Source organism: Tursiops truncatus, chromosome 3 (genome assembly GCF_011762595.2).
Source record: "Tursiops truncatus isolate mTurTru1 chromosome 3, mTurTru1.mat.Y, whole genome shotgun sequence".
Lineage (NCBI taxonomy): Eukaryota > Metazoa > Chordata > Mammalia > Artiodactyla > Delphinidae > Tursiops > Tursiops truncatus.
The window spans coordinates 153257259-153272689 of record NC_047036.1 but is presented as its reverse complement, the minus strand read 5'-3'; the positions used below and the strand labels follow the sequence as shown (position 1 = coordinate 153272689).

Here is a 15431-nt window from a genome sequence, read left to right as displayed (position 1 = left end):
GCTGTTCCTTGTACATAAGAAGTCCTTCTGAGAGAATTTGAGACTATTAACAATACATGTAAATCATTGCATTAGCTTTCATTTTTGGCACTTACGAAACAGTGATTGAATTTACTGTTGGATCACTGCCCTGGGGTTTTCCCCTTCATTAGTGGCTTAATCTTAAACCAGGTCTGTCCCATCCTGTTACTTTATTCATTAGAATTTTAAAAAATCTAAGTGCTAGACAGCATTTGTCATTAGGATGTTTTCTTATTAACTTTGTAGCGTTCTTAAATTTTGATTCTGTGATTCATTATATTGGTTCTCACCTTTCCTTTGCCTAGTCCTTCTTCCAACTCTTCCCCAATCCAGTTTTACTCTCTTTTGATCATTATGAAAGTGTTGATGAGGCAGGGTCAGATGCAGAGCACTATTAGATATCTTCTAGATTGACATCAGTACATTAATAATCATTTTTTGGATACTTCTGTAGAATGTGGTATGAATCTTTTTTATTCTTCACATCAAAAGCTGAAAAAAAATAATATTCTAGTTTGGTATGTTGAGTTAATATAGTTTTTTATATACAGTTATATATGGTTAATATATATAGTTAATATACATTGTTATAGATGATCTGATAATTTTGGTATATTTTTCAGTTTTGAAATATTTTAGTATTTGTCTTGGTTTCATTTTACCTATTTAAAAAACATTTCCAGGAAATCCACTTACCCAGGATATATTGAACCTCTATCTGGAACCAGATGGAACAAGAAGGCTACTGAACTATTTGCTTGATAATTTGGCAGGTACTGCAAAAAGAAGTAAGTGGTCATTTGATTAAACCATTTTTTTTAGAAAGACATGTAAGAATATTGTTTAATTTTGTGTTTTATATTCAACTAGTTTCAACAGAACAACCACCTCCAAGATCTTGGATTATGTTACAAGAACCAGACAGAACACGGCCAACTGGTTGGTAGCCTAATTATTTAAATCTTATTTTTACTTTTTCTTTGTAAACCTAATAGTATTGTTGGTATGCTTTAGATTTTGGGCAGTGTTACAGTAGAATGCTTAAGGTTGATTTGGTTTGGGAGATAATAACGAAGACTTGATTACCTGGCCTCTTTACTATGCTACGGAAAGTCTGGTATAAAGCAGTACTTCTCAACCAGAGGCGATTTTATGCCCCAGAAGACATTTGGCAATGCCTGGAGATATTTTTTGATTGTTAACAACTGGTAGAAGTGCTCTTGCCATCTTGTGGCTAGAGATCAGAGGTGCTGCTGTTGAGGAACTCTGCTCTAAAGTATTGATCAAATTCAGTTATAATAAATACATGAAAATCTTTCTATACTGTAAGTTTCCAAACTGTACTGTGTTCCAGATGTATTTGATAATACAAAAGTTTAAGATAGCCAAAACACCTACTTAAAAGAGAAATTGAACTAATGACCTCTAATCTCCTTTTAAAATTGTATGAAAATAGTTTGAGCACTTCTGTGATGTGTGCAACAGGATTTGGTCTATAATACCCCTTTTCTTTCATGTGAATTAATAGTAGTTGCTCTGTAGAAGAAAAGTAGAGGTGCCTGTTAAGAAAACTACCTGTCGGGTTTCCACATTCTACATTAACAATAGTTGAAGTGGTGGAGGGAACATAGAAATGAGGAGCCCTGGTCTTAGAGGCTGAAGGACTTAAGATCGTATTCTGTTAGTTTTTGAACCTTCTGTGTGTACCTCTGTAGCAGGAAACACATTATTTATTTATATTATAATTTGTTCACGTATCTGTCCTTCATTTATTTTCTAACATTACTTACGCCATGTCTGGCATATAGTAGTTTTTCAGTGAATATATATTGAATAAATAAAGTCAAACTTAGCATTTAAGTGAAAACTATTGAAATTAATTATGTTTTTTTTTTTCTGCCACGTGTGTGAATAAGTAAAGTTATCTTTCCTACAGCCTTGTTTTCTGTCATGTGCTATAATGTTCTTTGTGATAAATATGCGACCCGGCAGTTATATGGCTACTGTCCATCATGGGCACTAAATTGGGACTACAGGAAAAAGGCCATTATTCAAGAAATCTTGAGTTGCAATGCTGATGTCATAAGTCTTCAGGTAAGTCATCAGAAGAGCACTTGTTTAAATTGCAGAAATGCCCCAACATTGATCAAGCAAGGAACAGCTTGGGAACGCATTACACTGACACATATGAAGTCCTAGCTTTAGCAGTTATTAAAATATGGACTTTTTCTGTATTTAGTGAATTCTGGGAGCATTCACTGCCTGCTGTGCTTTGTAGCAGTGTGCTGCCAAATTAAGCAGATGGGTTAAGCTGGGTTTTAAGTGTTTGCTATGACAGCTAAATGTTTACTTTTTCCTCCCTGATGCTCCTGTACACTATTTTTTAATTTGGTGGCAATGTTACTAAAATTGTAACACTATCAAGGTATAATTTTGCTTTACTACCAGTGGTAATTGAATAGTTAGGTCAAAGTAGAAAGGGCATTGAACCTGGTGCACAGTAACTGAGTTCTCAGTCCAACTCTCATAATAACTTACATGACCTTGGGCAAGTCACTCTCCTTGTGGTGTGAAATTTGATCTGTGGAGTTCCTGTTACCTCTCTGATTTTTGTTCTACGCCAATTCTAAAATATAAGGAAAAATATATGCATAGGGGTATATGTCTTTCTATTCTTTACTCCTAAACAATAAAGAATTAACCTTATCAACTGGTACCTGTAAAATGACAGGTAGGTGTTCTGATTGGTTTCAGATAAATTACATCGAAAAAATGTAATTCTTCATTCTGCAGATCAGTCCTTTGAAATTCTTTTAAGTTCTTAAACTGTACATATAAAGGTAATGCATAGGACTGATTTTTGTCTTATGAAATAACTCTGCTATTTACAATTTTTCAGGAGGTTGAAACAGAACAGTATTACAGTTTTTTTCTGGTAGAACTGAAAGAACGTGGCTATAATGGATTCTTTAGTCCTAAATCTAGAGCTAGGACAATGTCAGAACAAGAAAGAAAACATGTTGATGGCTGTGCAATATTCTTTAAGACAGAAAAGTAAGTCATCTTCTTTCTTTCTTTCTTTTCTTTTTTTTTTTTTTGCTGAGCCACATGGCATGCAGGATCTTAGTTTCCAGACCAGGCATCGAACCTTGCCTCCTGCAGTGGAAGTGCAGAGTCCTAACTACTGGACTGCCAGGGAATTCCCAGTCATCTTATTTCTTAAAAAGAAAACTTTCTCTGTTTGCAGGATGGGGGCCAAGGGAATGGATATTAGTTGGCAAATAAGAGAATGAGGCGTTTCATTATTACTCAAGAAAACAGTACTGTTGACTTAGAGGGTTTTGTTTTGATTCATCAGAAATAGTGTTTTGGAGGGCATGTTGAAAGTGCTGCTGTTTCTTCAGGTGTTTGCTAGGGTTTAACTCCAGTTGTTACTTGAAACACCTTGTAATTGCATTCCCTCTGGGATGGTGGAGAGATTCTCAAGCGTGTACTTAGGAAGAGAATTATTTTAAAATTATAAGATGGAATTTTCCAATGTGAAACCTAAACAGAAGATGACTACATTTTCTTAAGTTGTAAAAGTTTATCAAAATGTTATTTGTATCCGTAACAGACTGAGAACAACTTAAATGGACATGGGAAGCTTGGTGTTAAGTGTGGAGGATTTTCCATAATGTAATTTACATGCCATCATATCTGTTAAGGAAGTTGGGGAAAATTGCATTTTCCACAAAGCTAATGTCTTGGTATTCTCAATTTTATATTTGTGTGTGTGTGTGTTTGTTTTTGTTTTAGATTTACTTTGGTTCAGAAACACACTGTTGAATTTAATCAGCTAGCAATGGCAAATTCAGAAGGGTCTGAAGCTATGCTGAATAGAGTCATGACAAAAGATAACATTGGAGTTGCTGTACTGCTAGAACTTCGAAAGGAATTGATTGAAATGTCATGTGAGTGACTTTTCCACTTCCTATGAAATTGACCTCCAAAATTTAATAGAAAACAAAAAATTTGTTACATATTAATAGTCTTGTCTAACACCTGAAGAAACTCAGAATTTAAATCTTAGATTCTAAAACCTTATATCCATTTATCTCTACCGCAAAGCTCAAGATGAGGAAACATTGCCCAGAAAACTATGTCAAATCTTAAAAGGCTTAAAGCCAAAGGAAAAAAACAGCTTTCTTTTCTCCTCAAGAATTTTTCACATAAAATGCTGAAGTGTAAATATTAGTTAAAATGACTGCTCAGAGAGAAGAACTCCATACACTTACATAATTTCTTGGCAACAGGGATATTCTGTATGCTGACTTCTCTTCCTGACCTTTTTAGTCATTATTTTAAAGGTCTTGAGTTTTGGAGAAATGGACCACTTATTTCAAATTAAATGTGTGTTTAGAGTGACCTTCATGCTACGAACTGAAACTTCTGTCACTTGAGGAACAGTTGGAAATGGGGATATTTAATCTGAGGGATAGAAAGATGAAAGATGGAACTTAATGACTATCTTAAACATACCTTAAGAAAAAGGGTGTCAGTTTAATTTTATGATGCTCAATTTAGGACATCTAGAAGACCAGAAGTTTTAAGGAGATGGAACTATTTAAAAATCAAGCTGTCCCAAATAGAATGGGCTGTCTCTGTTCAAGTAGTGAATACCCTATTCTGGAAGTACTCAACAGAGAGGTTAGATGTCTATTTCTCAGGTTTGTTGTAGGGTAGATTCAGTCATCAGGTGGGAGATTGTTAACTAAATTTTAGACTTCTTTATTATTCCCAAGATTCTGAGATATTACTTGCTTTCAGACCCTGTGAGCATATATGGGGTTATGGACAGGTTTTGTTTGTTTCTTTTCTTTTTATCTAATATAGCTGGAAAGCCACATCTTGGAACAGAAAAACAACTTATTCTCGTGGCTAATGCTCATATGCACTGGGACCCTGAATACTCTGATGTGAAGTTGGTTCAAACAATGATGTTCCTCTCAGAAGTGAAGAACATCATTGATAAAGCCTCGAGAAGCCTCCAGTCCAGTGCATTGGGAGAATTTGGAACTATTCCACTGGTGTTGTGTGCAGATCTTAATTCTTTGCCGGACTCTGGTAAAAACAAAACAAAACAAAACAATGCTATTTTATATAGAATGCTTACTGACTTAAAATATTTTTGTAATGTGTTGTTTCTTATAATTCCAAATTTAGTCAAAATGAAAATTCAATTTATAGTGGCAGCTATGAATCAGGTTAAAAAAAATGTGTTGTGGAGTAGGGGAACCATTTTGAAAATGAAATGGTATTATGAAAAACCTCAGGAGGAAGGATGTTAATCGTCTTCAGTAAACACGTAGGTGATAACTTGAAGTAACTTATTAAAGAACATATAATTGTATTTCATTATCCCCAGGTTATATGTAATGCACACTCTGAAAAGGTTATTAAGACAGACTCTTTGGGATTCCAGCATGTGGTAATAAAATCCAGTTTAAATTTGACCGTATATTAAAGGATCTCCAGTTTTGATGGGCTTGATTAGAAAAATACACCTCAGGTGGAAATTGAGATTTTTTTTTATTTACACAGATCAGGCAAGTGATTTTAACAAAAAAAGATCAAGAATCTTGATTTTTAATCACAAAGTAGAAGAATACAGAAAGCCTTATTCTTAAATACTTTTCCATAGTTAGTACAGTGAGTAAAAGCCATAGTCCTTGTAATATCAAACTAAGTATTTCTTTTTGTCTTTTGGCTCCTTGTTTATACTTTCTCACATACATACACAAGAATACTTTTCCTTGGACTTACATGCATGCAAGAATGCGCACATTCACACATACACACATTCACACGCTCGGAGTGGTTAAATTCAGTAGCACATCACTGCTATCACAATAGATGAGAGAATAGATAATAAGTTAGAAACTATGTTAAAATTCGTTTTCAGGGCTTCCCTGGTGGCGCAGTTGAGAGTCCTCCTGCTGATGCAGGGGACACAGGTTCGTGCCCCGGTCCGGGAAGATCCCACATGCCACGGAGCGGCTGGGCCCGTGAGCCATGGCTGCTGAGCCTGCGCGTCCAGAGCCTGTTCTCCGCAACGGGAGTGGCCACAACAGTGAGAGGGCCGTGTACCGCAAAAAAAAAAAAAAAAAAAAATCGTTTTCGGGGAAGTAAAGGTGTCTAAGATCCATAATTCTTCTTTCAAAGCCATCTGGGGATTACCGGCAATTTCTCTACATGCCTTGCATCCTCTTTTTAGCTACTAAGTATCTGAGGGGCCAAGAGAGACTCTTGTCAAATAATGTAGATCTTAGGACCTATTTCCATGTTGCAAAATACAGTATTTTAATAGCAAACACATGGGAAAATGTCCAGTCTTGTTAACTAATTAAATGAAAGTTAAATATTTGCAGAACCCATCGTATGCTTCGCATATTGGAAAAATACTGTCCAGGGATGCTGAAGTTGCTCTGTAACTCTTTCAGAGTTGGCTCTGTGTGTGTGTGTGTGTGTGTGTGTGTGTGTGTGTGTGTGTGTGTGTATACATTTTTCATTTTCACCAAGAACTTTATTGAACAGCGTATTCACCGTTTTGTTCTACTACGTTCTGCCATTTTTCAGGCAACTTCATAATTCCATCTTCCCAAAACTTTTTATCTTTTTGAGCAAAGAACTGTTCCAGGTGCCTTTTACAGTCTTCCAGGGAATTGAAATTTTTTCCATTAAGAGAATTTTGTAAAGACTGAAATCAATGGAAATCCGAAGGTGCAATGCCTATTGAATATGGCTGATGAATCAGAACTTCCCAGCCAAGCTGTAACAGTTTTTGCCTGGCCATCAAAGAAACATGCAGTCTTGCATTATCCTGATGGAAGATTATGCGTTTTCTGTTGACTAATTCCAGACGCTTTTTGTCGAGTGCTGCTTTCAGTTGGTCTAATTGAGAGCAGTACTTGTTGGAATTTAATCGTTTGGTTTTCCGGAAGGAGCTTATAATAGAGGACTCCCTTCCAATCCCACTATATATACAATATCATCTTCTTTGAATGAAGACCGGCCTTTGGTGTGGTTGGTGATAGTTCATTTTGCTTGCCCCACGATCTTTTCCATTCCACATGGTTGTACAGTATCCACTTTTCATCAGCCATCACAATTTGTTTTAAAAACGGAACATTTTCATTATATTTCGGTAGAGAATCGCACGCGGAAGTTGGTCCAGAAGGTTTTTTTCACTTATGTGGAACCCAAAAATCAAAGCAATTAACATAACCAAGCTGGTGCAGATGATTTTCAACGCTTGATTTGGATATTTTGAGTATGTTAGCTATCTCTCACGTGGTACAGCGTTGATTGTTCTCAATTAATGTCTCTATTTGATTGCTATCAACTTCAACTGATCTACCCGACTGTGGAGCATTAAACATTGAGAAATCTGCAGCACAAAACTTTGCAAACTACTTTTGACACGTTCAGTCAGTCACGGCACCTTCTCCATACACTGCACAAATTTTTTTGCGTTTCAGTTGCATTTTTAACTTTGTTTAAATAGTAAGGCATAATATGCTGAAAACGTTGCTTTTTTTCTTCCATCTTCAGTATTAAAATGGCTACACAAAAATTCACCAATTTTGAGAAGTTTCTTTTTAAATGCACACTGATATGACTGCTGTCACAATCTAACAAAATTGTTTCGAATGAACTTAAGTGCTACTGGAGCCATCTTACGGAAAACACTGAAAGAACTTTTTGGCCAACCCAATGTATATTTAGGCACAATGAATCCTAATCTTGGTATTTTATACTAAGCATAGCAGAAACCTACATACTAAGATGTTGATTATAGTATTCTTTTTTTTTTAAGGTAGAAATAACATGAATTTAAAAAAATAAGGAACTAGCTTAACAAATACTATACATCAGCCCAGTTGTATTATGCAATCATTAAAAAAAAATAATTGAGAAGACATATGAACATAAGTTCATGTGATACAGTATAGAATATTCAGTATACTATGATTAAAACCATGTAAAAATGGGATTATACAAGTTTTGGCAAATGTGAAAAACAGTGAAACATTTTAGAAAGTGGGAATATGTGTGATTTAAAACTTTACTACCGAATTATGTTTTTAGTTATGTGTTGTACACTGTGTATTATACTTGACAGTGCAAAAAGTACATTTATTTTCATTATAGGTGTTGTGGAATATTTGAGCACTGGTGGAGTAGAAACAAATCATAAAGACTTTAAGGAACTGAGATATAATGAAAGTCTTACAAACTTCAGCTGTAATGGGAAAAATGGGACAACCAATGGAAGGATCACTCATGGTTTCAAGTTAAAGAGTGCCTATGAGAGTGGCCTGATGCCTTACACAAATTACACGTTTGATTTTAAGGTGAGTTTTGAGATAATAAACTTTTAAAGCCTTCATTTCTTTAAAGTGTCTTATAACTTTATGATGGCTTTAAATGTTAATGCTCAGAATGGAATTAAGCCATCTCGAACTAGTTGACAGCAGCATTCTTTTATTGCCGGCCTCTCCCATTGTGGAGCACAGGCTCCGGATGCACAGGCTCAGCGGCCATGGCTCGCGGGCCTAGCCGCTCCGCGGCAGGTGGGATCTTACCGGATCGGGGCACGAACCCGTGTCCCCTGCATCAGCAGGCAGACTCTCAACCACTGTGCCACCAGGGAAGCCCTCTTTTATTACTTTTAATGTAGAATTCCATGTGATTAGAGTCCCATCCGTACTTTATAGATCCTATTAGAATCATTTCCAAGGTAAGAAATCAGATGAAATAATGATAGTAAATCCTGAGTTAACTGTCACCTTTTTGGGGCAATTATTTTTTTTTTATAGGCTCATTACTAACAGCTGGATATGCAGGGCCATCATATTTAATTTGCTGTCAAATTTGTTCCATCTCTATTTCAGTTTAACTGAAACTGTACTACTTGAGAACCAAAATGTCTTTTATTATTAGCCATTTTAAAATTTCTAATATATATATTATTTATATGCCTTGTTACACAATTAATGGATTACAATATGGAGCCTTTTCCTTAGTAATTCTCCTCATTTTTATTATCTGTGGTTGTTTAGGACTTGTGTTCAACTGTCCTTTTTAGCCACCTTTTGCATTTACGCTCTCTAAAATCCTAATTTTCCATTTCTAACCTGCTGAGAAAATAATCATTCAGGTTAGATTGTCTATTAGAATAGTGTAAATACTTGTGTTAACTGGTTCTTAATTTTAGAGGGGAGGTTGTTTAGACTCCTTTGAGAAACTGTTGAAAACTGACAATTTTTTTTTATTTGGCTTTGGAGGATCCACAGTACTGTAGATAATGATTTAACCCTGGGAACAGATGAGTGTGTAGAGTTGAAGAGAGACTGGAGTAGACTGGGGAAAACTAACATGTAAATGACAGTAACCAGAGAGGTGGAAAACCAGGACAGTATAGGAACTTAAATGCAAGGAAAGAAAGCCTTTCTAGGGAAAGAGGTGTGTGTGTTAAGCTTCAGAAAGATATTGATAAGAGTTGTTTCACTTGAGAGCTAGTAGTCAGAGAAACTAGAATATGATGAGTTGGAGAATAACTGAGCAATGAGGTAGGAAAAACCAACTTTTAGATTCTTATTTCAAGCAGGTTGATTGAAGAAGAGGTGAGGGTGATAACTAAAAGGTGGGAGAGATTAGGGATTTTTTTTTTTTTCCTCTTGTTCCTGTTCCTGATAGAAAGTTAGGAAGAAGACTCTTGAACATGCTTAAATGTTCTTGGCCAGGAGCATGTAAAAGAGAGTCTGAAGTTATAGGGAGGAAAGGAGCAAACCAAGAGTAACCTAGCTGTGTGCCAGATGCTGTGTCTGGGTACTGTTGAGGTTGTTGAGAGCAGAGACAGCCTGGCCCTCGTGGAATCATGTTCTGGTGGGAGAGATAGGTCTCAACCACACAAATGAGTATATAGTTACACCTTGGGGGAGTGCGTTAGCAAGGGAAAAGAATCAGAGGTGGTAGGAGCTATTAAGTGGGTGAGGGCAGGATTCAGGAAGGCCTTGGGAAAGTGATTAAACTTGGCACTTGAAGGTTGAGAAGGAGTTAGCCAGTTGACAAGTAGAAGAAAGTGTTCCAGACATGTGTGGAGGCCCTGGGGCAGGAAAGAGCTTGGCGCCTACAAGGAATGTACCCCACTTCACACCGCACCCCCCTACTCCCCAAAAAGGGCCAGTATGGCAGTGGAGTAGTGAGCAAGGAAAAGTGTCACAAATTAAGTTAGGCAAGAGAAGCAGAGGCCCTATCATGAAGGATTCTTTAGGTCTTGTTAAAGATTTTGAAAAGATCCAGATAGGAGGAAGAATGATTATCATCCCTAAACTTTCTTCATTCTCACATTTGGGGATGCCATTTGGTTTATGTAGTATTGCCTTTTCCTACAGGCTAATAAGTTTCTTTGTTTGACTCTAAGGATATGTCTTGAAAGTTCTCAGTGTTCAAGTGTTATCTTATGTGGGGCCTTGTCTTTTTTTTCTTTTTGCCTTCTGTTTTTCAGGGTATAATTGACTACATCTTCTATTCTAAACCTCAGCTGAACACTTTAGGCATCCTGGGACCTCTGGACCACCATTGGCTAGTTGAGAACAATATCAGCGGCTGCCCACACCCACTCATCCCCTCTGACCACTTCTCACTTTTTGCACAACTGGAGCTCTTACTGCCTTTCCTGCCCCAAGTTAACGGCATTCACCTTCCTGGCAGGAGGTAGTCAAGTACCTTCAGAGGATGACCTCAGTTTCACTCGTAAACTCGTAAAAAATCTGAATATAGGGGAGTGAGGTATGGCCACTAGGGATTTTTTTTCCTTAATGATGATTTGAGTTTTCAATCTGATTATTTGATAAGGATATAGTATGAAAGCCAGGTGCTAGCAAACAGACAAATTCTGAGCCCGATATGCTTTATATACTGTTAGACAGGGACTGGTGTGTTTGCACCTATCTTTAATTTGTTACAAGTAATTTTCCTGTTTCTTCTATCCAATATAATATTTTCATGCCTTGAAATAGGAAAATGTTTGAACAGCATATTCTCTTTGCACAGAAATCTGTAGCACTACTTTTTTGAGGCCAGTAATAACATCCAGAGATCATTCTTCCATACTTTACTCCCTCCTTTTTCAGACTTGTTTGTAAAATATAGAATTTAAATTTAGCCTTTATGATTGTATATGATCCACAGAAGACCTGATTTATGAAATTTTGTACTAAAAAAATCAGATTTGGAAATGATTGTATTGTAATCTAAGGCTAAGTTTTTTTTACCTGTTTCATGTGTTATAAAGGCCAGCTTGTAAAAGAAGTTGCAACAGACTTTCTCTGCTGATGATTTGCACTGTTAGGGTTTTGTTAGCCCTTTTGTACTACTTTGTTTTTAAATTGAGAACATTGCTCTTTAAATCTAAATCTGTTTAAAGTTTAGGACATTTTCTTGGACCAGAGGCAACTTACCCATGAATTCCTGGGTTTTTACAAAAAACTATCTACCAGGACAGATAAGCTGAGCAGTGAATGATCTGTAGGCATTATGGACTGAATGTAATGGTTGATATATGTACATTCTGATATTTTTAAATCCTCAGCTTTTTTAAGTTACAAAATTACAGCTGCTTAGGGACAGCTTCTTAACTCCTTTTTGAGACACTTCCTGTCCTATCTCCACTGTGCCTGCCTGAATTTGTTCTCACCAAGCACTGCCTGTGCATGCAGAGAAAATCTGTGCATCCTCTTTTATATTTTTAAATACTGTTTAACATTTGTCAGAGTTTTATGAAAATGCTTTTGTATGGGCTGTGGCTTTTTTTCCATTGTGAAGCATTGAATATCACATTTTGGAACATGTTCATAGGGTGGGTCCCTGGGTCTTTACTCACCAGACCCAAGCACTGCTTCTTGGTGTCATTGCACAGTGCTGTTCATCACCCAGAGTACTAGTATCATGTGAATTCTTTTTGTTTTCTATGTATTCCTTAGTTTCCATGTTTTTTAGAAATCATTCCTTTAAAAAAAAAGTAATTTTCCATTTATGAAGCAGTATAAAATAAATGAGATGTATTTTCAAAACAGGTCCCTAAGACAATACTTCAGATCATTTTAAAAGTGACTAAGTCATTTTAACATGTCAACCAAGATAAAAGTTATATTATACCTTGTATTTTGCCCATAGTGCTGTTAGTAGAGATTAAAGCCAGCTTTAACTTTGCAAAGTTAACTCCTATATGTTCTGTTCTCATTCATTCATTCTCTCAAAAAAATCAAATGAATTCACAGGGAACTTGGTCTAACTGCTTTTGTTTCAACTGCAGGCAGGGGAGCAAAAGGACACCATGTATGTGAGCATTAAGAAAAGAAATTGTTGAATGTTAGTAACAGTTTTTATACAGAGAGTGAGTCATTTTGGATAATGACTTAAAATTTTATGAAAAATGTTTAGCACTTAAATGTGCTTATTCTGTTTTTAAGAGAAAATAAAATCTCATACTGTTTAAGTAAATGATTCTTTTTTTTTTTTTTTTTCTTTTTCTTTAAAAAAAAAGAAAAAATTCTCCAAAAGGTTTTGATCTTGAATCTTTGTCTGGGACCTGGTTTTTCCTTTGAAGTTTTTTTTTTTTTTTTTTAAACATTTTGTTGTGATGGTTTTTTATTTTTTGCTTTTTGTTTTAAGTTGTGCTGGCACTGAACACATCCAGTTTATAGTCAGTACATTGGAAAGCTGGTATTACTGATATAGAACCAATGCATAACTTTTATGGGGTTTCTTTTTGGGTTTTTTGTTTTGTTTGTAAAGTGTGAATAAAAGGTGTGTTTACTCATTTATCCTAAACACTGTGTTGGTAATGTGCATCATGACAATTTCCAGCAAGGGCAAGCTGGAGCTGGTTGGACTGATGAGATGAAGGAAACTGCTTTTCTTATGATCTGCATTATATAATAACAGGTCCAGAGAGCTTTATGGAAGGGGAAGGGGAGAAGCACTTACTCTGTTTATGGAGGATATATTCTTTTCATAGATGCTGGAACTAGAGTGCACTTGTTAGATGCTAAAGGTTTGAGCTTTACATAAAATGTTTTCATCTGTGTTTGTTACTGTCTACAAAATATTTGAATTTGGGGGCAGCATAGTAAGATATAATGGCCTGTTACGTCTTGAAAATATTTGTTCTTGCCTCTTCTAGGCAGACTGCATTCTGTGGCAGACTACCTTCTGTGGGTCAGTTTGAACAGCTTCTCCACCTTATTAGATAGTGATAAATTGAACCAAGAGTGTAGATTTACAACTGTAACCTTTAAAAGAGAGAAAAATATTTTAAGTCTACAGGGAATAAACGGTCACACCAAAATAGACTGATAAGCAAGATTTTGTGTTTTAAGTATCTTCTGTGTCCTGAATAATTTCCAATAATCCGTACTCCCTAAAATGCAATAAAAACTAGTATGTTTTCACAGTATAGGTTTTCTTCAAAAATTCTGTAACAAATATATTTAATGTGGTGTTGCCATAATGTAATTTCAGTATTCTTACTGGATAAATCCATTTTATGAATGTTTTACAGAAAATTCGGGGTATATTTTCTGTTTTTAATGATCAGAAATTTGGAGGTGCTCAGTTCCTTGTAAATCTCTTGAAGTACAGTTTACTGTATTAGTGATAATTATTTATGCTTTAAGAATTTAAACAATGTTCATCAAAATTAATTTATGGCATAATTTAAACTAAAGTTGTAGAAATAAATTGTTGATTGCAACTTTAATAGTCCTAGAAGATAGGCAGGGAACATCTCCAAGAAATGTGCTTTTATTTTTACTTGATTTGGTGACAGCCAGGAAAACTTATTTTGAGTTAGCACTTTGAAACCTAAGGACATTATTAAATTGGGTAGAATGCACTTCTAAATGTTGAAATTAAAATTTCAAAGCTCTTAAAAGATTTCCGGTTTTCAATAATAAACTCCAATTTTAGTATTCCATTTTTTACTATTTAAACTTATAGAATTCGTTTCCATAGTGACTTTTAAGGTTTTGGGGTCATGCTATATAAGTATAAAAGCCAACCTAAGCAAAGCAGTTATAGCAATTTGCTCTTTTAATGAACCAATAAGAATACCCGGTACAAATGCTGCAGATATTTCAAAGAAAACCTTTAGCAAGTGTTTCTCCCCTACTTGTAAACAGTATTTTGAGATGTTCACTTTGCTCTTCTTTTTGGTTACATAAATTTTAGTAACCAGTATGTTGAAGTAGTGTTTAAAATAGAATATCTAGTCTTTATTTACAATACATTAAATTGTGTAATGCACTGGACTAAGTTTTGTTTACCATTCATGTAACAAAACCCAGCACATTATCTGCACTAAGCTCAAAGAATGTCCCATTTGCCTAGGCAGCTCTTCAATAAGGGTAATGGGAAACTGAATATGACCTATGGACTGGTGGTAACAAGGGCTTTTACTCTTCTTTTCAGTGGAACCTTCTTGGTCAAATTGTAACTAGCTAGTATTATATTTATATACAGGGTCTCTTTTCTTTACCGATGTATTTTCCTACTCATAGTCAACCAATAAATTCAATTACCTGTTTCAAATATTTTTAAAGTGTAATTTGTATAGCTGTAGTATTGAGGTTTGAGAAAATATGTGTTAATCAGCAGACCACCTATTTAAAATTCTGAGTCATCTGGGACAGGGTTATAACTCACCCTTTGAAAGGGAAGAGTGAACGCTATGATATAGGGAGATGGTGTAAACTTAAGGATCTCCTTATTGGCTGTGGTATTCTGTATAACACTCATATCTTTGCCAAAGTTCAATTTTATATTTAGGCAACTGATGATCCTTTTGTATTTAGGATTTTTGTTGTTGTTACCATATACCTCATAGTATAAGAAATGGGCTCATGTGTCTTTCATCCTTTGGAAGGAGGTTGACATAGTTTGAATAAATGCTTTTAATACAGTAGCAAACATTGTATTGGTGGGGTTATATTAATTCATTAAATGTTTTAATTGTTACATGTATAGTTTGTTGTATATATAAACTTTAAAATTGTCTGACTTCCCAACTCTTCAGAGCATTGAGTCTATTTTTAGAAACTACTTCTTTAACAAATAAATGTAAATTTTTATATAGATGCTGGAAAAAAAATCCTTTAAAATCACAGCACAATTAGATAAAATGAATGTTTGCTGAGATGTCCAGTTTTTAAAGTAGGCATTTTCTACCTAATCCTTAATATATAATTTTATCTCTCTAACAGAAGTCTTGTTCTTCCTTATGATTGCCAAAAAAATGTTGTAGAAGTTAATGAAATATGCCCATATTTATAAATTCTAGTTCTGTAGAGGAACAAGTATCTAAG

General features: G+C 35.3%; 1 protein-coding gene across 7 annotated transcripts in view; it reads left to right on the top strand.

Annotated features, from left to right (window-relative positions):
• CNOT6 (CCR4-NOT transcription complex subunit 6) overlaps nt 1-15084 on the top strand; it is a 67306-nt gene extending 52222 nt beyond the window's left edge. For 4 of the 7 annotated variants that reach the window (XM_073802886.1, XM_019937452.3, XM_019937450.3 and 1 more), the window contains 8 exons: nt 705-809; nt 892-960; nt 1958-2115; nt 2921-3075; nt 3820-3974; nt 4897-5127; nt 8215-8417; nt 10574-15084. In XM_073802886.1, coding sequence (XP_073658987.1) covers nt 705-809; nt 892-960; nt 1958-2115; nt 2921-3075; nt 3820-3974; nt 4897-5127; nt 8215-8417; nt 10574-10786 — 1289 coding nt within the window. In that variant the 3' untranslated portion in view covers nt 10787-15084. The remainder of the gene's footprint in view (nt 1-704; nt 810-891; nt 961-1957; nt 2116-2920; nt 3076-3819; nt 3975-4896; nt 5128-8214; nt 8418-10573) is intronic. The other 3 variants (XM_073802887.1, XM_033853670.2, XM_019937451.3) reach the window with 2 other exon arrangements.
• The last annotated feature ends 347 nt before the right edge of the window (nt 15085-15431 follow it).